Source organism: Ischnura elegans, chromosome 8 (assembly GCF_921293095.1).
Source record: "Ischnura elegans chromosome 8, ioIscEleg1.1, whole genome shotgun sequence".
NCBI lineage: Eukaryota > Metazoa > Arthropoda > Insecta > Odonata > Coenagrionidae > Ischnura > Ischnura elegans.
In genome coordinates, this window is record NC_060253.1 from 47,133,267 (window position 1) to 47,158,148 (window position 24,882).

At 40.1% G+C, this 24,882-nt stretch overlaps 2 protein-coding genes across 2 annotated transcripts in view; both read right to left on the reverse strand.

The window, feature by feature from the left end:
* LOC124164227 (sodium-coupled monocarboxylate transporter 1-like) overlaps positions 1-2,846 on the reverse strand; it is a 46,766-nt gene extending 43,920 nt beyond the window's left edge. The window contains exon 1 of the mRNA XM_046541461.1: positions 2,649-2,846. The gene's annotated coding sequence lies outside the window, so the exon portion shown is untranslated. The remainder of the gene's footprint in view (positions 1-2,648) is intronic.
* A 2,051-nt stretch (positions 2,847-4,897) lies between these two features.
* LOC124164101 overlaps positions 4,898-24,882 on the reverse strand; it is a 29,325-nt gene continuing 9,340 nt past the window's right edge. The window contains exons 4-12 of the mRNA XM_046541272.1: positions 19,159-19,325; positions 12,410-12,542; positions 12,059-12,147; positions 10,923-10,989; positions 9,212-9,295; positions 8,785-9,045; positions 7,098-7,255; positions 6,616-6,703; positions 4,898-5,332 (exon numbers count right to left, since the gene is read on the reverse strand). Of these exons, the coding sequence (XP_046397228.1) occupies positions 5,217-5,332; positions 6,616-6,703; positions 7,098-7,255; positions 8,785-9,045; positions 9,212-9,295; positions 10,923-10,989; positions 12,059-12,147; positions 12,410-12,542; positions 19,159-19,325 (1,163 nt within the window). The 3' untranslated portion in view covers positions 4,898-5,216. The remainder of the gene's footprint in view (positions 5,333-6,615; positions 6,704-7,097; positions 7,256-8,784; positions 9,046-9,211; positions 9,296-10,922; positions 10,990-12,058; positions 12,148-12,409; positions 12,543-19,158; positions 19,326-24,882) is intronic.

Below are 24,882 nucleotides of genomic sequence, written 5' to 3' on the forward strand. Positions count from 1 at the left end.
GTATCAGTTGCACCTAAAATCCCCCCCAGCTTTAATTCCTAGCTGCGCCCCTGATTTTTTCTACATCAACTAATTTTCCAGTTCCATTGATTGATTGGTTTTCCAGTCTAGGACTCAACTGCTCTCTGTTCTTCATCACCACCACTCTCTTCAAGTACCATAGAATGGGGTGACTCTGTGACAAGGGGCCCATTTTTCGTATTTTAAATCTTGTGTCGCGACCGCTCGTCTCATGAAAGAGATTTACTGCGCATTTCATTTGTCAGACATGCCGCGCCATGTTAGTGTAGCCCGGTGGAGCTTCTTAGCACGTGTAGTTCCTTCGGACACTGTCTAGCAATACTATTTTTTACGCAATCCAGAAATTAGAGGGTAAAATTGCGGCCTGACTGGGACTCGAACCCAGAACCTCCCATGTTTCCGGCCGGTTGCTCTGCCAATTTGTGGCTTTTGTGGAATAAAACTAAAAAAATAAAAGGAGCGGCCAACGTAGCTGCAGCTTTTCCAAAGCATATAACACCTGTAAATTAAGTAAATATAGTTTAAATTATACCGGGACTAGCCACGGTGATAACTTATACGGGAGTCACCCGCAATGCACAATCGTACGAAAGATCCACAGAGAAAAAATCATCCGCCTTGACCGGGATCCCGGTGATTTTTTCTCTGTGGATCTTTCGCACGATAAGTAAATATAGTTTTTGATAGTTCGAAATTGTGGCATTATATTTTTACCATACTTCGTAACCCAAGAAAAATGTTTTCGCAATGTCACCCCACCCAGTAGGGTGACTTTGCGACAGCGTTTTCCCTCTACATAGTTTACAGATTTTTGAAGACATAATCTTGAAGGTTGAAGCTATCTTATGACGTCATTCGTTTCAGTTTATGCTAAAAATTGATCAGCGTACGAGTGAAAACGTGCAAAACTTGTCACAAAGTCACCCCATTCTAACGTATGCGACATCTTGTTGAGAATGGCGTATGGTTCAGGGCCAATCGCATCCATCATTATATCGCCGCAGTCTACCAATTAGAGTGGTCTTATTGTTAGTAAACACCCGACTCTTGACCCTATTTTCACCTCGCGAATTTAGATCATTGTTGATCAAGATTTCAGGCTGGCATGACAGGTGAAGTTTCTAGCAGGAGGTCGCGTAACAAGGTAGGTGATTGAAAATGTGCTCTTGCGATGCGCGTAAGGAAAAATAGACCCGTAAGTGTACTACCTATCGTTTTGTTGACACCCAGGAGCAGTGGCGCAGCGAGGGGATAAACCCCCCCCCCCCCCCCAGAGCTCAGAGAAATTTTTAAGTTTAATCCATTTTACTTAATTGAATTGATATTACTGATAGAATGGTGTAAGGATTAATAAAATATCCCTCAGAAAGCCGTAAAACTCACCATTTTGAACTATCTATCTTGAAATTCCGCAATTTACTAATCTCGCACCTACCGCTTATCCTGGTGGGTATTCCACATCCCCACACACCCAGGTATTAGTTTCACCTTAAACCCCCCCCCCCCCCCCAGCCTTAATTCCTAGCTGCGCCCCTGCCCATTAGTCCCACTTAACCGATGGAGCCGGGTTGGTGAAAACTGGTGAGGTTGGCACCTAAAGCGACTTCATCCCTCACTCCCACCAAGAGCCGACGAGGATGGAGGCGGACGCGACCTATCCACCGAAGCTGCAGTCAAACTGAAAGTGCATAACACCAATTGGCATTAAGATTAGCCGATGGAATGTACCATAGAGCATCTCTATGGAGCTATAGAGCATCTCATGCTCTATGGAATTTACTAAGGTTACTCAGTTCCACGCTCACTCGGGCCCATCGGGCCGCCGGAGTGTTTTCTTTAGGGCTCCGTGGCGAGGTTTTCCATATCTCTAGATTCATATTTCCACTCACGTTTATAATACGTGGCTCCGTGGTCGAGTAGGTCTATACGGTCTATATACTGTGCGGGATTCAAGTTCTTCAGGTGTCTCGTGGACGTATCCCATTCGACAGACGCAGTGCCCTCCTCACTCCAATCAACAAGGATAAGGTTTCACCTGATTCACCACCAGGAGCTGAAACCGAGCCTTTTAATTGGCATGAGAAGCTTCACAAAATCGGGGTGGGAAAAAGAATTCATTACCCACAGCGTATTTCAGATTCCCGGAAATATTCAGTACAGCATTCGGAGTACAACGTAGGTACACCAAACAATTCGTCGCGAAAAATCCATCCATATGTTATCCTCTACATTTACACACCAACCACAAATAACCTGCAGCTGCTTGAGGAAGCTAATAAGAATAATAACCGATAATAACCCACTGCTCCTCAGACACGCCGATCGCACGGCTCCATTCGACGTAAACTCTCCAAGCAATTCCTACCGGATTTCATCTCTGGAGCGACGACACAATTGTTAAGGTATACTTACAAAGCAACTACTTAACTCGTCCGCAAAACGATATCAAAAGAATTTACCCACTTATAATTCACGTGCTATCACTCGTACATGCACGTTAGAAGTATCTACCAGACCTACCTAATTATCACAATCCATGAATTATTTTTTCATAAAGCCCCTTACATTTAACCGGATCGAGAATGCCTGTAGTAAATGTATACCCATTTCACAGAATTAGCACATACCTTCGTCATCATCCATTGCTTCATGAGTCGGCAGATCAACCATCCTCTGAGGCAGGCGACCGAATGAAATAAACCTAAACTTAAGCCTTTTCTAACTAATAACCTTTAAACTACTAACCGCACGCAATGTATTTCACTTCCTTTTGTTTACAGTAGTTCCCAGCCAATGGCTATCTACTACTAGTTTCAATTTTTTAGTTTCCGGCTAAATAACTACTAACCATTAATATTTTTTTACCTTTGACAAGCGAACATCGCGAAGCGCCACCCGTATTATTACGCGGGGTATATGAAACCATGTCAGCATCGTACTGCGTCTGGCGAAGTAAGAGGTTTGTATCACGTTTATTTAAAACTGCATTATATGTAGCCGCATTTTGGGAAGGTTCACTCGTCTTGTGAATTTAAGGATTAAATCTTAAAGCTTATGAAAAGCTGCAATTCCAAATTATTTAGCAAAGAATAAAAGCATTTCGTTCTTAAAGCATACAAATAAATTGAAGCTTAGCGATTCATTTTAATATCTTGAGGAATGCATGGATTCCATGCGAGAAATAGTTGCAAAATTCGCTCGTTGAAGTCTCTCTTTCATGTCAATCACTGAAAATTTCGTACAATCTATAACTCCGATAGTTACGTCTACCATTGAGCAAAAATGCGTCGTTTATTTGTTGCCAACAAATTTACTACAGGTACGGGAATTAATGAGAATCCCCAGCAGAACTTGTGTCTCATTAGGGAGAAGTCGACTTTTTAAATGTACTTCTAAATGATGTCAACCTAGCGAAACCAAAAATATGTAATGCGTTAAGACAATGGCGGATCCATAGGGGGAGGGGGGTAAGGGGGCTGTAGCCCCCCCCCTGGGTATCCAATTTACACTAGATAATATTGTAATTTTTTTTGGACCCCCACTCTTGCATGCAGCTTGCGGGTAGGTTAACTCCCATTCAGTCCCTGCCACTGCCTTAAGATCTGCCACTGTGTTAAGATATATTTTCCTTCCCGAGAAGCAAATTACGGTCTTTGTGTATCTGTACGTCTTATAGTAATTAAAACTCAAAAGTGATATTCACCTCGTTGACCCTGAAGAATATTAGGCTACGTCGAAGATTATTTTGTTTCAAATCGCTGCATAAAATCGCCTTTTTACGATCATGCTTAGAAAAAAAAGAGAACTTGCAGGTGCTTTACAATTAGAGTTCATCAGTCTTTAGGAAACATATACCTTACTTACTTTCTTTTGTGAACTTTGTGATGGAAGAAAAACTGCGATGAGTGTCTTGCCTCTAGACAACTTACGCATGATTACATTTATAGGCATTAATTCACTAAAATTATTCAGCATATGAAAGGGAAAGATAAGATACAACAATATATATATGTTCCTCATTCTGCCACTTTCTTATTAGTTTTAAATAAAAGCAAAATACAAAATTCACTGACTTTTCATGAATTGGTGACTTTGTTAGTATACATGTAAGTATTCAATTTCCCTATTGTGGTTCATTAAATAGTTCAAAGAGAACCACTCACTAATTGAAGGCATCACTCACAATATTGCAAACTACAATTGTAACAACAATTCCTCCCTTCCTCACGTGTTTGTTGACAAACATATGAGGAAAGGAGGAAATGTTGAGAAGTGGTGTCCTGTTCAGCAGCCTCATCAAAGATTGCTTCGCTTCCAAACTCACAGAATTAAGGTCATTTCAAGGAATGGAACAAATTTGGAGATGACATTTTTATACCCCCATTTCATCATTCTTTTGGAAACACCTACGCGTGCTTACTTTGAAAATTTCAGATATTTCATCGGAGGATTGTTCTCAGTAAATAACTTAATAAGTAGGCGGCTAATCGAAAAATGCAAAAATATGGGTTCCTTAATTTTTCAAATAATATTTCAGTTGAAAAAATATTAAGAAATTCTGAACTAACAATGGCCTTTTGGTTATGCAAATATAGGATACCGGTATGCAACCGAAAATAAATAGAGTGATTGAGCATGAGCGGCTGTGATTTTCAACACAGCAACATTTGCAGGCACTTCTACAAACTGATTCTTTGTGTGGCAATAATGTAGATTCAACATTCAATGAAATTTGCATCATGGTCTTGAATGTATTAAAATCTCTAAGCAAGGGTTTGTACTGATACAGTATGTATCCTAGTGAGGGAAAAATTAAGAGGTATGTATGTGAAAATAATCAAAGAATAAATTATTCAAAAATAAATATATAATAATAAATAATTTAAGGTGAAATCTTACAAAAAATGAATGATTATGAACTTGACTGCTTAGCATGTTCATCTGATATGAGGTATCACCAGAACTGCAACACACATTTTGTGCCACAGCAACGTAGTTCGTCACTGGAGAGTTTGTGGCCACAGCACTGTCTTGTAACAGGCACAGAATTCATCCCTACATTGGCTTACAAGAGGGTATGAATGCTGCACTGAGAGCACTGTTAAAATGTCCTACGATGCACATTGATCTATTATGCATTCATGCCATGAGTTCTCCCAAATTGCATTTTGTTGTTGTTGTTTTAGAGGGAAGAGTCATTCAACACAAGGCAGCTGTTCATACCGCAAGCACATGCCCAGGTTGTCCTCAGGTGACTCTTCATAGAGTGATGGTCCAAAGTGCACCTGGATGAGGAAAGGCGTGCTGCTACCTGAAAGCACCCACAAAAATTATTGAAATGAACAAATATTATTTGGGTTTGAACTGTATTTTGCCTAAATCGATTATGTTATTTATTTGTGTTTCTAGAAGAATACAAAACAAAGACCACAAAGACATTTTGATATGCATGCAATGATTAAAAAAAATATTGATTGTCATAAAAGCAGAATTTTACAAAAGCATCTTTGAACTTGATTGCATCTCCTTAGATATTAGGAAGATTTATTGCAAAACAAAACTTTTAAAAATGGTTTAGAGTTTTTGTAATCGAATTAAGAGGATATGGAAAATTGCATCAAAATTGTTTGTCCTGAGGGCCAATTTTGCAAATTTTCTGGTTAACTTGAGGCAGAATGATGCAGATAAAAAATCGGACATAGACTGCATACGTTCCTCATGTAACAGCACTAGTGAGCTAAAGGCTTTGTTTCCCAGCTGACAGTTATAATTTTCCAGTGCCACTTAGCTGCAGTTGGACAATGACCAGTGTATGTCCATCAAGGTAATTCAACCATGTGACAGAGGTCACTAACCGGAGGCACGCATGCGTGGTACAAGGGCGTAACCAGGATCAAAACTAGGGGGGGAGGGGAAGCCATGGTTGTTCACGTTATAGGTAAGATCTAAGCATGGAAAAGGTGAATGAAACCAAAATTTTAAGGAAACTGTAACAGCTCTTTATTAGTTTTTAAAATTATTTGCATGAAAAAATATTATTTTCCTTAAAGACATTGGCGATTTTTGCTCTGGGGGGGACACCTCCCCCCTCCTGCCCCTCACTGGGTACGCCCATGGCGTGGTAATGAAATGGAGCTGCTTGGATAATAGTTGAGAAAAATTGTGAGAGTGCAAGGTACACAGTTGTGTATTGTGGATTACCAATGATGACCACGTTGAGAATATTCATTGCACTAGGTACAATGGCATGAAAAGTGCTCTGCAAGGGATCAGCAGAAGATAGGTCGGCCTTACCAACATGTCCAAAGGGAATGTATTTTATGCAAAAAATTCAAAAGTGAGGTTACTGATTTTGAGGTCCCTGAGCTGTCATAAATTATTCCAGTAATTGTCCTTAAACATATGGCAATCAATTCCATCTTTTAATATTACTGACAAAAATATTAAAAGTTGCTAGCATCTCCCATAAGACTATTGAAATGGAGTGCAGCACTTGCAAGTCTTTTCCAACATGGCTTTATGAACAATTCCTGGGATTTACTTGGGCATACACATTCCATTCTGTTGACTTCCTTCTCCTGACCATATACTCACTCTCGATTCTGCATGGACCTTCTACACCATTGCAGAAGGACGAGCCACAGTGGAGGAGGTCGCAAATCCCAGGACCATTGGCTTCCGCCTGAAAAAAGAAGTCTCTTCATCAAAGGAGATATCAAACACTCAGGCAATCAGCTTCACCAATCAATTTATATATGTACTTATAATATTTTTGTTTTCAATCTCAATAATAATTATATATGTATTTATTGGTGAAATCACTCTCTTTGCAGAAATGAGATAACCTCTACACATGGCTTTAATACATATACACACTGGTAGCCCACTATAATGAGAATGACACACAGCGAGAATCTTGTCATAATGAGTGTTTGGCATGTAACTCCAGAATTCATAATTAACATGAAAAAAAGAATGGATAGGGCAAGGCCAAAAAAATTCTCCAAATGAGCAGTTGTCATAATAAGTATGTTAGAACTAATCAGCAAGTGGGTAATAAAAAGGTGTGGACTAACAGCAATGAACTCCTCCGAGTCACATGGCATCACAATGCGATCTGTGCATTCTCCCAAGATGTCCCCAAAAGGAGGTCGTGTCTGCTTCGCCTGTGGCAATGGCACAAAGCTCCTCCTCTGGAAATTGCTCAAATCCATCAGTCCAGACCCCTCGTCATCTGCAATGGCAAGCAAATGCAAGCTCGTTTAAAAAAGCACCACCTTCACTATAAAGAGCATTAACTGTCTGTATTATGTAATTAAGACAACTCAGGTACTTTCATAGTATTTTCTGTGCTTTCAGGTTAATACCGTGTATACCTACATATTACTTGTGTGGCACTGGCATGAACAGCAGTGCTCATTTAAGAATTGCTATGCAAAACTTTCTGAGTTAGAGAGAATTTAGAAAAGTACATTTATTTGAATACAAAGACCATAATTTGCTATCCCCCCTCTACCACTCATAGGACTACTGAGCTCCCACTGGCTAAGAAGTAGCAAAATGAATGCCAAAATATGTGTCGCCAATCGAAGTGAGGGGAATGATGATGGAATTAGTGAGGTTAGTGGGTGATCTTAGGATCTCCCAAGATATCCCCAAAAGGAGGTCGTATCTGCTTTGCCTGTGGCAATGGCATAAAGCTCCTCCTCTGGAAATTGCTCAAATCCATCAGTCCAGACCCCAGACTTTCATCCAGACTTTGGCGCCATAGGGGCGCCTTCTGTCACCTCATGCCAGTGGCTATGCCTTATCATAAAAATCGGGGAGGGGGGGCTCAAGTGAGGAGGGGTGCTCAATGGAGAGGTGCCTATAGCGTAACTTTGGGTAAATACGGCCCTGTTTGAGGGTGCTTTGGTGGTATGAGGGTTACAGCTTATATTTGTAATTTGATGTCAATTCACAGGCAACAGAAAACCATGCATTTCATTGAATAAGCTATTAATTTTCATTTGTAAGCTGCTGTAATTTTAAGCAGTCTTTGGTTTTCCTTTAAGGGACAGTCTGCACTCATTCTACTTGCCCACAGGTCCATACTAATCATACACCTACATCTTTTCTTTTCTATAACTCTCTGTTGATATTACTCTCTGTCGGTGGTGCAGAGAGGGGGGGGGTTTGGGGGATTAACCCCCCCCCCCAGGAGCTCATAGAAATTTTTAAGTTTAATCCATTTTACTTAATTGGATCAATATTACTTATAGAATTGAGTTAGGATTAATCAAATATCCCTCAGAAATCCATAAAACTCACCATTTTGAACCATTAGTCTTAAAATTTTTCTGGAGGAGGGCCCCCACAACTCCTGCTTACCCTGGTGGGTATGCAATACCCCCACACCCCTAAGTATTAGTTGTGCCTAAAACCCCCCCAGCATTTATTCTTAGCTGTACCCCTGCTCTCTGTGAATTTCATTCCTCAGTTTCTGCTCTGAATAATTCCACATACCATGTATCACTAACTGTTGTCCTGTTGCAAAGGAGATTGACTAATTTTTTTGTCAATCTACTTCAGTGGTACACATTGAGAAATGTTACGAGGTACATTGAAAAATATGGTGTTAGTTGATAGGTGCCAAGGGGCTATTTAGTGGTCTTCTCAGGAACTGTACTGCAGACAGTGACCAGAGAGGAAAAAATTTCAGGGGGGCTGAAGCTGCCAAAGCCTAAAGTTTAAATTCCTGGCACCCACCCACTATAGACTCACCTCCCAGTATAGGATCCTCAGCCTCGACGGCTGACACGGGTCCACTTCCTGGACCACCACCACCACCTGGGCCACCACCACCACCTGGACCACCACCACCTCCTGGGCCACCAACACCACCGGGCCCAAGCATGGGGCCACCTGTGATAGGGTTGGTGGCTGGAGGGAAGTTGACTCCTGCAATGCCCGCAGGGTTACTCAGTGGGGGGCCAATGCGGAAAGAGTTTTCGTCACAAGGCTCATATGCAATGGAGCAGAACCCTGGAAAAATAAGATACACCCGTAAGACTCAATGGCTGAAACAATGGAGAGACAGTCGCCTTTATTATCCAAAAAAAAGGTAACAGTATTTGTGAAAATGGTGGCAAGCCCATTAATAAATATTGAATTGAATATCTTCTGCTAGTTTATCGATGATTTAACCTACCTTCCTCCTGCCGCATGCAAATGGAATACTCTTGGTTCGCCAAATGACGGCCATTGTCCCCAAAGTTCATTGTCTCAATGATACCTGCAGAGAGGAGATAGCAGTAATGTAAGTCATGAAGCTCTTGTGATTTCCCAGTCAACTCAACTGGATGATTATTTCCAATTGGTTTTCAAACAGGCTATGAAGTCAATCATATCTTTCATAGGCAGGGGTGGATCCATGATTTTTTCTGGAGAGGGCACAAGGGTCTAACAGGTCTTCTCATATTTGAGATTAAAAACAAAATACATACAAAAATTACTGTAGAAAAATTTCTCTTTATTTTGATATAAAATTTATTAATGTTAAATTAAATGATTGAGGCTCTGTTACACACAAAATAAAACAAACGTAATGATAACCGTATTAAAAATCTTGTCTATTATGAGCATCTGGGGAGGAATGTCCCCACTATGAACTCCCCCCTAAATCCACCAATGTTCATAGGTAATGCTCTTTGTGGTGTTTCAGAGTTATGTTGGTGGTGCTGATGTGTAGATGGCAATGTACTGTATTCAGTTTGTAGAATAAAGATGGAGAACCTAAAAGGAATATGTTTGTCTGACCACCCATGATCCTGGAGAATTATTCAGCGAACTAGAGCAGAGACAACAATTATTATCAAGGCCTTTTTTAAACCTTATCCTAAACTAGACAAACTAGCTATCATAAACTCTATTGAAAACCTTACAAATATTCATCCAATAAATAAGGCAATCAGTTTTTATACCCAAAATACCTGCATACAATAATTAATTAGCAAAATTATTATGTTATTGTAAAGAAGTCACTGACATGGCCATTAGATATACAGTTCAGAAGGAAAAATGAATAAAAATACACACATTCTGTCACTGAGAGGTACAGCTCTTCTAAGTTGTGAAATGGATAGCTCAAGCAATTATCATTTCATCAATATGCATTTCATGGTGTCATCATTCCATTTCACACAACAACCTTTCACTCCATGGCGAGCACCATACTACCCCTCTTCCGGAGTGGAATTCTAAAGACTCGGTACAGTACAGCTAGGATCGTTACAGATAAATCACTCCCATTTTATTCAGGAAATCCTGTGCATTAAAAAAAATATTTTATGAGCTGCAGCACTTCCACACGCTAGCAACCTTTGCTTTTGAGCACGTACTAGCCACCATTGCTTTAGGGGTATGTAAAGAGTCGTTCACCCTCCAAAGAAGAGTCACTCTCACTAAAAAAAATTGCCCATTGTGCACTGTGTGAACAATATGAACAAATCCATTGCGCAAGGGTGAACTGAAGTTACCCTTTCTACACAGTAATAAACTTAAATTTCATTTTAGTTTTAAGTCTGGCGAATTTCAACTGGGTCGTGTCATTATATTCCAAAGAAATAATGGAACATTTTTTTAAATGGTGAATTTGATTTATAGCATACTCAGAGCCACTAGCATTAAATTATAACTCATACCTTTAAAAAACCTGAATAGATGATCACAAAAATTTGTAAGATATAATTAGAAATGGACTTTATTGCTGAGAATGGCTTCAATTAAGTGTCCTCCACAAACTAACTAAGGTTTGAAAACACACACTAGCTATCCTCCAAAAACTAACTAAGGTTTGAAAAGGGAAATCCTCAACACGCACTTTGTGTACTCTGAATGTTCTATTGAGAGCTTTAGCTCACCTTTGACTCCATGGTGATACTCTTGGCATCCATCAGGTGCCCGTTGGTTAAACCGGATCTGTGAGATCTGTAAAAATCAAGATTAGCCAGCCACATAAGTCCACTTAGTAAACAGCAGCACTTGTGAGTTTGCAAAATTATGGCCCTAATACTTTTATATAATAATATATGTCACATTAACACTAAAAGGATGGGATTGGTCATGATGACATGAACAAAATCTTCAAATCATGATCATGAAATCAATCTTCAAGGAATGACGAATTGCGGGAGGGTCAGACTGTAATGTTATGCCTTCGAAAATAAAGAATTTACAGTCTCCAATAAATCTGTCCCCTAAAATAATTTTTTTATTATCTTCAGGTTAGGAAAATTTATTGAATTTAAGTTGCTAATGTCTATGGTTATTAATCAGTTTTTTTATAAATGATGTGGTGCAGAGTTGGAAAGTTTTAGATTGAGATTAGACAAAGAAATGAGAGTGGCCTGAAAAGTAATATTAAAAAGATTGCCTACTAGAAAGAACTGTTATTCTTCACAGGCTGGGCAATTTTTTAATCTTCCCGGCCATCTTGCTTTCCACACATCTTTCTCCCCTTGCCAATCCTGGCTGATGATGATGACAAACTAGTCTTCGACCATGTAATTAACGGTATGGTCAGATTTTCCTTTTTTATGCTTGCAGCAGTATAGGGAGAGTTGGTCTCACGTCGCTTGCGAGGAACATCGTCCACGCTCAAGCCTGTGGAAATTGGCGAGTGTCCTAACCCAAAATCCTGGTCCCTCTCTCCCACATGAACACCAATGGGCGAAATGGAAGGCTAAACTAACAAGTCGTAATGATCCCATTACCTCATGACAGCTATTTTTAAGAAAAAAACCCAGACACGACACATTCAAGGAAATAGTTTGTTGAAACTGTAGCAAGCTCCTCCTCACCCAACAGAAGAAAGAGGGATGCAAAAATAATCGCCCTGAATATTCACTTTACTCCAAACTGCTTCCATTTCCCTTCATGAATGAACATCTTAAAGAAGTGAGTGAGTTAGTATACACTCTGTTGAAACCTGATACACGTTGGCCAGTAAACAAACTAATTGCAAGCGACATGCAGCCTTTAAAAGTGCCTCACTCACCTTGATCTCCCACAGCCTTCCAAAGTTCACCTTCGTTAGATTCATGGTAATCGTCACAGGCTCATCATAGTTCTCCACGTCATAGTACACTGAAAAAAGAGAGAGACAAAAATATAAGCTAAGAATGGCAAAAAAATATGGAAAAACTGTTGTTATATCTCAAGGCCTCCTCTTGCCATGAATGATATAGAAGTAAAAGAGAAACCATGACAAACTTCCATAAATAAATAGTGGATAAATCTTTAACCTGAATTATCCTAATCAATAAATCTTTATTCTACGGTGGACAGATAAGAGGGAAAAGCTCAGATAATCAAGAATATATTGAAAGAGGGTGGAATATGGACTCACAGTGGTGCCCGCTGTTCTGCCCACAAATGCGCAGCGTCCGAGGTGGAGGTACCTTCTTCTTGCGGCGCCTGCCCAGCACGCCCATCACAAATGAGTCAGCCTCACAGTTGCCTGTGCGCCGGTTTGGCTGTGCCTACAATTACACCACCCAACATCAAGATTAACAAGAAAACAAAGCCATGAGTGCAGAAGCGGATGTGGGGAATGAATGAGAGGCACTAAAGAAGAGAGAAGAGGCTGGGAGGGGGAGCTTCTGAAAAGTCAACTTAGATGGCAGCAGAGTCGATCGCTCTATTTGCGCTTTATACTAGCGATGAAAGACTGAGTGTAAATTGCCTAGTATGCATACATTAATCATTATAGGATAAAGAAAAAATAATGAAATAGACCCTGAATTGGAAAATAATTTTCTTGCAAATGAAAGAAAATCCAAGATTGTTGGATCAACAATTAGAAACACAGAAATAGGACAATGATCAAATGCACATTTTTTAATGAGTTGAATATGGAGGATAAAGATTTCATCGAGCACCAAAGGAATAAATTGTTTTGAGTTTTCAAAGCATAGTTTAAGAAAATTGTAGCTTCATTTCCTCTATATTTACATTATAGATAAAATTAACTCATTTTTCCTACCTCTTTTGCATCATAGGTAAAGGTCAAATTCAATTGCTCAATTTTTGTTTAAATTACCCCTTTTGACTTCAATTGCTGCATGAGTTTGGTAATGACTTGATCAGGAAATAAATTCATTCTTTCCTAGAATATCCAGAACTATATTAACAGCGAAATTCATAGAATGATTCACAGCTTCTCTTGATTATCAACTACATGGAATGATAATACTTATGGCAATATGGATAGGTCGAAGTAGAAGCTAAAATTAAATCATTACTTAAAATAAAATTTTATAATAATTTAATTAAAATAATTTGTAAGTAATTCAAAGATAATTTTGAAATAATACATGCATAATTTCAAAAAAATATAAAACTGCATGAACCAGTGGCACAGCGAGGGGAGCTTGGAGGGGGAGGGAGGGGGGAAAAGAACTTGGTCATACGGTCAGTGGCGGCGCGTGCGTATACGCATGTTAGCAAGTGCACACCCAAAGATGAATAAATTATAAAAGAAAACTATTCCTTTGCAACGCGAAGGATAAAAGTACTGTCTGCATATGCAAGAAACATGAGCCTCCGAACGCTACAGCTATCTTGTTGTAAATAGTTACTGGGGGGACGATGGTTTTAGATTCAGGAGGAGTCGTAAATGAACACGACCACACGTGTTGAATAACATGGCGAAACTGCAATTTATTAAAAGAACAAACTTCCGGTGAAGAACAAAAAAACAAATGAATACAGTAATACGATAGTTGGGAGATTACCAGCCATATTCAAACAAAAACAATCACAACACTCTCCCTTAATCTACCAACTTTACATTGCATTTTTACAATTAACCATACCCAGAGGAATAATGCACTTGCGGTGTGCAGTCACATTAAGTGCCTTAGTAAACACATCGGCAATCATTTTTTCAGATTCCATGTAATTGAGGACAACCTTCTTATGCTTAACAAGTTCCCTGATGTGATGAAACTTCACTTCTATATGCTGAGTGCGAGCATGCAATCCATTGTCAGAGGCTAATTTTAGTGCACTCTGGTTATCATTCCATAAAAGAATTGGCCCCTTCCTACCACATAATTCAGAGAGTAACCCCTTCAAGTAAGTGGCCTTCCTACCTGCAGAGTCAATGGCAATATACTCTGCCTCGGTTGAAGACAAGGCAGTTACACTTTGTTTTTTACTCTCCCAGCAGATTGGTCCACCAGCAGACACAAAAACATACCCAGTCACTGATTTTCTGTTGACGTCATTAGCAAATGACGCATCAACAAAACCACAAACATCCGGATTATTCTCAGTCCTTCGGAATTCTATTCCTGCATCAATTGTTCCTTTTAAATACCTTAACACTCTTTTCACACACTGCCAGTGTTCATTTCCATAGCAGTTGTTGAACTGGCTGAGGTAATTGGTAGCATAGGATATATCAGGCCTGGTACACACTGATAAATACAGTAAACTTCCAATCACTTGTTGGTAAGGTACACTATCACACGTTATCGATTCACCCTTGGTCAGTCGAGTGCCAGGAACCATAGGGGTTGACACAGATTTACATTCTGCCATCCCCACCTTACTCAGCAAGTTCAAAATTACCTGTTTTTGGTTCAACTTTACTTTACCATTACCCATTTCTACCCTCATTCCCAGGCAATCCACGACTGATCCTAAGTCTTTTACCTTAAAACAAGAGTGGAGCTTTTGTTTCAGTTTCTCAGCTTGAACTTCATCATTAAAGAATACAAAAAAGTCATCAACATAAACACATATTATAACCATGGATGCACCATCTCTCCAAAAATAAACACAAGGCTCATGTTGAGATTTCTTAAAACCAACACTTAATACGACTTCATCCATTCTCTCATACCAGGAACGCGAAGCCTGTTTCAGGCCATAAATGGCCTTCTTTAACTTATACACTTTACTTGCATCTGAAACAAAACCTTCCGGTTGGTACATGAAAATGTCTTCACTTAGTGAACCATTCAAAAAGGCTGTGGAAACATCCAAGTGATGTACATGCAAACCATGAGCAACAGCAATTGAAAAACACAATCGTAAGGTATCATGTCTCACCACAGGAGCAAAAGTGTCAAGATAATCAATACCATAACGCTGAGAGAAACCCTTAGCTACCAGGCGAGCCTTATACTTGTCCACTTCTCCCTCCCCATTCCGCTTCAATTTAAAAACCCATTTGCATTGCACTATATTTCCACCCTTAGGTCTGTCTACAAGATCCCACACATCGTTTTCCTGAAAAGAACTGATCTCTCTTTCCATAGCTTCTTTCCAATGAATTTTATCAGTACCATTTAATGCCTCGGTAACTGATGTAGGTTCTACCTTTTCATCACATGCTAAATATAACTCAAAACCAGGAAATTCCTTCCTTTGCCTTTCCCTCATAGGATACCTCCTTTCACCTTCATCGACATTATTTCCAGGATTTATTTGCACCTCATTTGCATCCGCAAAAGACAGATTTTCAATATCATTCTCTGCTCCATGAATGTGATTGACATTGGCATTTGTTTCACTCTGACAATGAACATCATCACTGACATTACACACTGAAGTAAATGGCAAATCATCATCTAAGTTTACAGGCACAGGCATACTGAAAGAACCCTTCTTCCCTTTACCAATAGCCTTAATTGCAGTGAAACTATTTTCAATGAATTTAACATCACGAGCAACAAGAATTTCTCTCGGGTTTTCAGGATTAAGCAAACGATACCCCTTGGAAGCTGAAGAGTAACCCACAAAGACCATTTTCTTGCTCCTAGGATTTAGTTTATCCCCCCTTATTTCCTCAGGGATTAGAGCATATGCATCAGAACCAAACACCCTGAGCTGATCATAGCTGACTTTCTTACCTGACCACAGGACCTCAGGGACATTGTCAGGGACACTCCTGTGGGGGCTTCTGTTTAATAAGTACACAGCAGTGTTAGCTGCTTCTGCCCACATCTCCTTAGGACTTCCTGCGTGAAAGAGCATGCATCGCACTTTCTCCAGAATGGTGCGATTCAGTCTCTCTGCTACACCATTTTGCTGTGGAGTATACCTTACAGTTCTCTGATGTGTGATTCCTCTGCTTTTAAAGAAATTCTGTAACTCATCACTCAAGAACTCAGTTCCATTATCAGACCTGAAAATTTTCAACCTTTTACCAGTTACATTTTCAGCCATATTTACAAAATCAATCACTCTCTGCTTGGTTTCAGACTTGCTCTTTAAGAAATAAACAGTCGTTCTGCGAGAGAAATCATCTATCAAAGTAAGAATGTACCTTGACCCACTCCATGACTTTACATTAGAACCAAAATCACACAGATCAGAGTGAACAAGACCTAGTACCTCATCTGCCCTAGTACCTCCTTCCTTAGGAAAAGGATTTTTGTGCTGTTTTCCAAGAACACAAGCATTACAATCATCAGCAGGTTCATACTTGAAATCAATGCAATCACTTAATTTATCCCGCAACAATATCATATTTTGCATACCCAAATGACCCATTCTTTGATGCCACAATTCATAATCATTAATATTGCACACAAATGCCTGCTTTGATTTAACATCCAAACGGTATAACCCATTACTCGTTCTACTTGCAGTAGCTAGTTCTGTACCATTACAGACAAAGTCATCATCATACATTTTACAACCCTTTTTATCATAAACAACAGTGATCCCTTTGTCGGCAACTTGACTTACAGAAATCAAATTTTCTTTCAATCCAGGAACATGCACAACATGTTTAAGTTCACAAATGTGATCACTTACATTTAGGTTCACAGATCCAACACCTCTGCTTTTAAGCTTACCGTTATTTCCGACAGTAATCTCAATATGACTGTCAACGTCACGACAATAATCATGCATACGGTCTTCATGGGGTGACATATGCACGGATGCTCCAGAATCTACAAACCAATCTGAGTCACACGATGCAGCCGACAGGGCACACAGAAGACTTCTCAGCGGTTTCCTATTTTCTCCTTTCTTCTCTCCCTTAACCTCGGCTCTGTTCTCGTTCGGATCCCTCTTCTTCTGCGACTGCGGGCATTGTGTTTTAAGATGCCCCTTTTCACCACAGTTCCAGCACTTCCACGCCTTCACAACTGATGAACTCCCAGCCATGGTCGAAGAGTTGTACTTCTTGCCCTTGGAATACAGGGCAGTGGTTTCGGGAACACTCGCATTTTGACCGGCACTCACGCTCTTCCGGTAGCTTTCGTCTAGCAAAATCGTCTTCACACGATCCAAATTTAAGACATTCTCCCCACTCGTGATGGCCATGACAAGATTGTCATACGAATTTGGCAGCCCCTTAAGCAACATTGCTGCAACAAAGTTTTCCGCCATCGGCTCACCGATACCCTCGAGCTTGTGTGCCAACATTATCACCTCGCTGATATAAGTGTCCATGGTTTCAAACTTTTCGAGCCTCATTTGGCACATAGAACGAAGCAGGGATACATACCGCCACTTGCCTTTATCCTCATATGCCTTGGATAAAGCATTCCAGGCATCCTTTGCCGTTTTAGCTGGCCTTACATGGGGATATACCACAGGCTGCACCATAAGGCAAATGTCTGCTAAAGCTTTCTCGTCCCTACGTTCTTTACCTTCGCCATTATCACTTCCCTGGACACAACTCCACAATCCATTACGACGTAAATAGTTCGTCATCGCGAACGACCAGTCATAATAGTTTTCCCGCCCAACGAGTTTTTCGAAACCATACGCCTGCGAAGTGACCTGAGATTCTTGCATCTTTGCTACCACACGGTTTACCACAAAAATAAAGAAATCTGAATTCAGCAGCGCAGTGGAAAGTGCGATGGGCCCATAACCTGTTGTAAATAGTTACTGGGGGGACGATGGTTTTAGATTCAGGAGGAGTCGTAAATGAACACGACCACACGTGTTGAATAACATGGCGAAACTGCAATTTATTAAAAGAACAAACTTCCGGTGAAGAACAAAAAAACAAATGAATACAGTAATACGATAGTTGGGAGATTACCAGCCATATTCAAACAAAAACAATCACAACATATCTCCTTTTCGAATTCACCGCTCTACAAGTGTGCGATCCCGTGGCATCATGCCGGGCGCATTTTCGGTCTGTGCGATCGCTTGAGGGACCTCTGACATATGACGTATGTGCTGTTCAAAGGGGCGATGGGAGCAGACTCAAAACCATGCGAATGCGCACGCGCATGTTTTTGGTGACTGATTAGCAGGTAGTGTAGTGGTGTAGCCGCCACCTACACTACCTGCGCCCAGGATCCTAGTCCGTCTACAGAGCCATCTGTATGGCCGTTTTCTACACTACTTCCTCATAGGGTGTAAGGAAAAGAGAATGAATTTCAACTACCGTCACTTGTAAAGGTGTGTTGAGAATAATTATTTTCATACATGCTAATATTATTTCTGTTCATGCAATTTTAAGGGTAGAGTGTACCAGTGATATGTTTTACTTGCTATGTATTCTATTACGACGAAATATGACGCTCATGGATTAGGATTAACATAATATAATTAAATCATCCTATATCTGCTCTAATGCACACCCTAGATAAATTACCACCAGCCGCCACTGCATACGGTAGAAAGAAGTTAGGGGGAGGAGGCTCCCTTTCGGAGGGTATGGCAGGTGGAGGGGGGGTTCAATAGAGAGAGACGCCAAAAGGGTTTATCATGTCGTTAGCACAGGGAGGGGGTTTTGGGGGATAAAATCTCCCCCATAGCTCTGATAAATTTTTTATTTTAATCCATTTTACTTTATTGGATTGGTATTGCTAGTAGAATAGTGTAAGGATTAATAGAATAGAAAGATCCCTCAGAAAGCCATAAAATTCACCATTTTGAACCATTTATCCTACAATTCCGCAATTTATTAATCTCGCACCTACCGTTTATCCTGGTGGGTATTCCACATCCCCACACACCCAGGTATTAGTTTCACCTAAACTCCCCCAGCCTTAATTCCTAGCTGCACCCCTGGCATGAATAATGAATGAATTAACTGACCAAACTTAAGATGTATAAAACATTTTTCGCCACAGAAGCAATAACTGACGATCCCATGTTCCCACTCACCAGGTTAAAGTGATTGAAGTCAAGTCGGAATTGGCTGACATGAGCTGCCATCTTGCGTATGGTGATCGTACAGAGTTCAGGGCTGGATGAGCGGTGGAGGCCAGGGAAGCCGGGGCTGGCAAAGTATGTGATGTTGTTGGACACCTCATCGCCGCATGATGCTGTGACTGCCATGAACAACAGAGACTCCACCAGTCAATTAATGATCTCCTTAAAATGCATTCTTTGACCACTGACCAATACATTGATAGATCAAAGTTATCAATACTTCAAAACAATAAGTCTGAATGGAGACTGAGGGAATCTTTTGAACATTTTCAGCTATATTTTCAAATCACATTGTAAGCACATGTTTAATCTGATTAAATTCCAGAAGAAAGACAGCTTTTTGCAGATGCGCACTGCACAGCATCCATTGCAATGTGCATGTAGTTATGTACAATTATCTTCTTTGGCATTAAATACTTGGATTTCACAGAGTAAAGGTATACTGTAATTTATATTTTAAGGAATTTCCATGAAATCACAATTGTGCTTTGTATTGCAACAAAAAATTACTTTTAATTTGTGTTTTGTATCTGAAATACAATTTAAAAGTATTTTGCCTGGCTGTCATCAGTAGGCACTAACACATTATTTATTTCCTTACTGCCACCAATCACCATCATGTATTACTTTTTTTGCATTTACATCCTTTGTGGTAGTCTCTGTTTGCAACAATAACCAGAATAAACAACCATGCCCTGATATGTAAACAATATAGACATAACACTTCATATTTACAGAGCACCTTTCATGCATTATAGATACCACAGTTTATTCTTTGTACTATATACAGAGTAGCTGTAAATAAATTCACACTATTCACTCATACGTAGGATAGAATGAGAATGTAATATTTTTGTGCATATTTTGATATTTTTATGGATCTGAATTTTTTTTAGGTACATGTATCATTAATGACCCATTTGAGCTGTCCAATATAAAGTTCTTTGTTTTAACCCATTGTGGTATAGATTACCATATGGTAATATTACCATATACCATTATTTCACTGATATCAGTGAAATAATAATTCTTAAAAAGTATCATTTTAAAGTTGTTGGCAATTAAAAGAAATATTATTTATGTAATTTATTTTCTATGTTTGTCTATCTCAAGATACCAAAGTCATTAATGTTCTTGGGTAACACTTCTTTCCGTATCCTACAATAATGATGTATTTTGCGTATGTTCTATGTGTTCCCTATTGAAAATTTCTTATAAGTCTTACAGAAATTCTTATAAGAATTCTGTAAGACTTATAGGATTCTATAAGTCTTACAGAATTCTTATAGGATTCTATAAGTCTTACATATTTCTTATAGGATTCTATAAGTCTTATAGAAATTCTTATAGGATTCTATAAGTCTTACAGATTTCTTATAGGATTCTATAAGTCTTATAGAAATTCTTATAGGATTCTATAAGTCTTACAAAAATTCATATAAGATATCTGCATTTCTTATAGAATTCTACAATAATGCTGCGCGGGTCGCATACCTTTTAGGTTTTCATCCAGCAGGCGTGTCACCATAACTAATGTTGGCAATTGATAATTATTTAAGGAATTCTAGATAAGATAATTTTTTGAAATTATGTATAACTCTTTTTTAAGTAATGTTCTGCTAATTTCCTGTTTTTTTTCAGCATGGTATTTGACGTAAATGGTTCCAAGAAGCAGAGGCTTCTTTAATGCGACTTGTTAGTATATATAGCTGAGGGCACATGAAAAATTGTAAACTTATAAGATCTGTCTGTTTCGAGTCTACAGATTACTTGACCGATGGAAGTTCGATATGGGCCATGAATAACCACGATGTATACTACGATTGCATACGTTGCAGGATACTGTTCACATGGTTCCCTAACAACCTTGTTGAAGGGTGTGCTCAATAGTTTCTTTATGTCTGTCTGCTATGATCCTGTATCGATTGTTCGATACTATCGATTGTATTGGATGTTTGTCGATTGTGTGCGCGCGCACTTCCGGTGCACGCTAGTGTTCTTTCTGTGTGTTCGCGCCTAATGTACCATTGAGTTGTATCCGTTTATATCTGAATATATCTTGTTGAACTAACGCTGTGTGAATCTTATTACCACTGCCATAACTCCTTATAACAGGTTATGGGCCCAGGGATCGTGCTGTGTGGTGATAGACGTTAGTGATTCGGTAAATTGGACATAATAGAAAAGGCGAGACCATGGCGGATCAAGATGAGTTGCTGGATTCGGATAGGCAAATGAATCCAATCCTGAGCAAGGATAATTACGAATATTGGAGGACCATGTCGGAGGCGTCGATGATTTTTCTGAACTGCTGGGACGAAATCAACCCGGGGCTGAGTGCAGACGAGTTGAAGAGACCAGAAAATATGCGCAAGGACAACAAGGCTCGCGCATACATTTTCCGGCATGTGCGCCCGGAGTATCTCACAGACATCAGCCATTTGAGGTCAGCCAAGGAGTGTTGGGACACCTTAGAAGAGATTCATGGGAGGGCTACATCCATGGATATAGCTATGTGTCTCCGAGAGCTGGGTAGCATTGAGAAGACAGAGGCGGTGGACATCTCAGCGTACACTGGGAGGATACAGGAGCTCTGCGGTAAATTAACCAAAAACGGCATCGTATTCCAAGACCACGTTGTGGCCTCCTTTATATTGGCGGGACTCGTGAAGGATCCACAGTATTCTACGTATGTGAGAATAACAAAGATCAATGAGAAACTGACGTCTAGGGCGGTGAAGGCAGACCTTCTGCTTGAGGAGAGAAGGATTAATGCTGCGGAGTCCTCTGAACATGGCAGTGCGTTGGCAGCGCGGAAGTTCAGCAGGACGAGAGCAGCCAACAACGGAAAGCAGAGGAGCACTGCTGATCAGAAATGCTATAAGTGTGGTAAGTGGGGCCACATTTCTTACCAGTGTGGGGCGCCAAGGGGAGACAAGTCGGAGGAAAGAAAAGAAAAAGGCGAGGAGTCACGGGAGAGACAAGAGAAAGGAGGGGACAAGCCGAAGTTTAAAGGACTCATATCGGCGTTTGCTTTGGCTTGCTCCCAAAGAAAGTGTGTTAGTTACCTAGATTCATGTGCTTCGAACCACATGACGCCAGACCGTCACCGATTTTCCGATTTCCAACCTGCCACCGGAGAAGTAAAGATTGGAAAGGGACGTCTGGCCGTGAAGGGGAAGGGAACTATTGTCATCAAGTTAGCAAACTCTTGTGGGGGCTGGACCTTGTCACTATCAAATGCTCTGTGGGTACCTGAGTTGGACGTGAATCTTGTGTCTGTCAGACAGCTGGCGAAGAAAGGTGTACAGACCGTGTTCAGATTAAATGAAGCTATTGGAGAGCATGATGACGGTGATGTGTTGTTCAATGCCTTAGTGGAAAATGGTGTATATTATTTAGAGACTGAGCCAGATGAGAGCTACGTCGCAAATGTTTCTGTCAACGATGAGTGCAATGGTGGTACAGAAATCGAAGTATTTCAGGCCAAAGCCTTCAAGAGTACGTTGTGGCACGAGAGGTTAGGACATCTCCATGAAGGTGCTATGAACAGAATCCCAGGTCTTGATCTCAAGAAAGAGGATTCCAAAAGAGACGATGAATTATGTGAAGTCTGTGTGAAGGGTAAAATGACTAAGTTGCCATTTCCGAAAGTTGCTCATCACAATTGTGAACGCCCTTTAGAAATTGTCCACAGTGACGTAAGTGGCAGGGCACAGTGTCAATCGTTGGGGGGAGGTCATTATTTTGTGACTTTCATTGATGATTTCTCTCGATTCACAAATGTCAGGATAATCAAGAAAAAAAGTGAAGTATTTAAATGCTTTAGAGAATACCAGAGAGAGGTTGAGGCTCAGCATCAGGTGAAAATAAGTGTTTTTCAATCAGACAATGGTGGCGAATACACAAGTGTTGAGTTTGAGAATTATTTGAAGGCTGAGGGTATTCTGCATCGGAAAAGTGTGCCTAGAAACCCCGAGCAAAATGGTGTGTCTGAACGTGCCAATAGAACACTAGTGGAAATGGCAAGGTGTTTGCTTATTCAAGCAGGGCTTCCTGTTTTCTTGTGGGCTGAAGCAATAAGTTCAGCATGTCATATCAGAAATTTGTGTCCATCGTCTGCAATTGAGAACAAAATTCCCTTGGAATTATGGAAAGGAGAGAAGGCTGACATCCAAGGGGAGCTTTCTAGATTGCGGGTGTTTGGTTGTAAGGTCTGGTATCTGGTGAGTCCAACTGGAAATAAGTTTGACTGTAGGGCAGATGAAGGTATTTTTGTGGGATATGATAGAGAAGTGAAGGGGTACAGAATCTATTTGCCAAAAAGTAGGAGTGTCATTATATCATGTCATGTACGTTTTGAGGAGAGGGTGTTCCCGTGTAAAGAGATGTGTGAAATCACTCACATTCCAAGGAGATGTAATGATTGGATATGGCATGTGGATGATGAAGGGACCTTTGACCCGGACGAGCCTGAAGTCCAGAGTGATGGTGAGTATGAGGAAGGAGATGATGATTTTTTCTTGGAGAACTTGATGAATGGAGATGAAAATCATGAGGGGGTACTTGACGATGGGGTTAACTTGGGAGTTGAAAATGTACTTGCTCCTAGGAGGTCTTCCAGACTTCGAAAAGAAAAGACTCATTCTTGTTGTGGGAACATTGCAATGATTTGTAGGGCTCAAGATCTGTGTGTGTCCATTTCTGTAAATGATGCCTTAAGGGGAAATGAATCTGGAAAATGGAGATTAGCTATGGAGGCTGAATTAGAAAACCTTTACAAAAAGGATGTCTGGGACATTGTCAAGAGACCGTTAAATACAAATGTGATCGATTGTAAGTGGGTTCTAAGTATTAAAAGGGACTCAAACAGACCTAAGGCTAGACTTGTAGCAAGGGGATTCTGGCAGAGACCTGGGGTGGACTTCACTGAAACCTTCAGTCCAATTGTAAAACGCAGAACATTGAGGATTTTACTTGCTCTCTGTGCTGAGAATGAATGGTGTTATGAACACATTGATGTTGAGTGCGCTTACCTGAACAGTGTCTTAGATGAGGACATATATATGGAGCAACCTGAATTTTTCGAAATTGAGGGAAAGAATAGGAACCAATATGTGTGCAAACTAAAGAAAAGTCTCTATGGGTTGAAGCAAGCAGGGAGAATGTGGTTCAAACACATAAACAATATTTTGAAGGGTATGGACTTGAAACCTTGTTTGAGTGATTCATGTGTATATGTAAATGAAACTAAGGATCTCATTGTGGCTGTGTATGTTGACGATTTTTTGATTGTTGGGAAAAAGTCTATGATTGAAGGTATTAAGGGCAAGATTAAAGAAAAGTTGGATGTCAAAATGTTGGGCTCTGACACCCAATTTCTTTCTGTTCATCTACATATGCCTGACAGTGAGACAGTTGTGTTCGACCAATCTGCCCAAGTGAGTCAAATGTTAGAGTTATTTGATATTATGAATGAGACTGGGGTGTCAACACCTTTAGCTAAGGAGTGTGAAGCTGGTTTTGATATTGATTGTGATGAACCCTTAGATAAAAAATTGTATGAGCAAGCTATTGGTCATATAATGTATGTTGCCACGGTAAGCCGTCCAGATGTTGCATGTGCCATAGGTAAACTAAGTCAAAAGTGTGTAAATCCTACCTTGTCTGATTGGA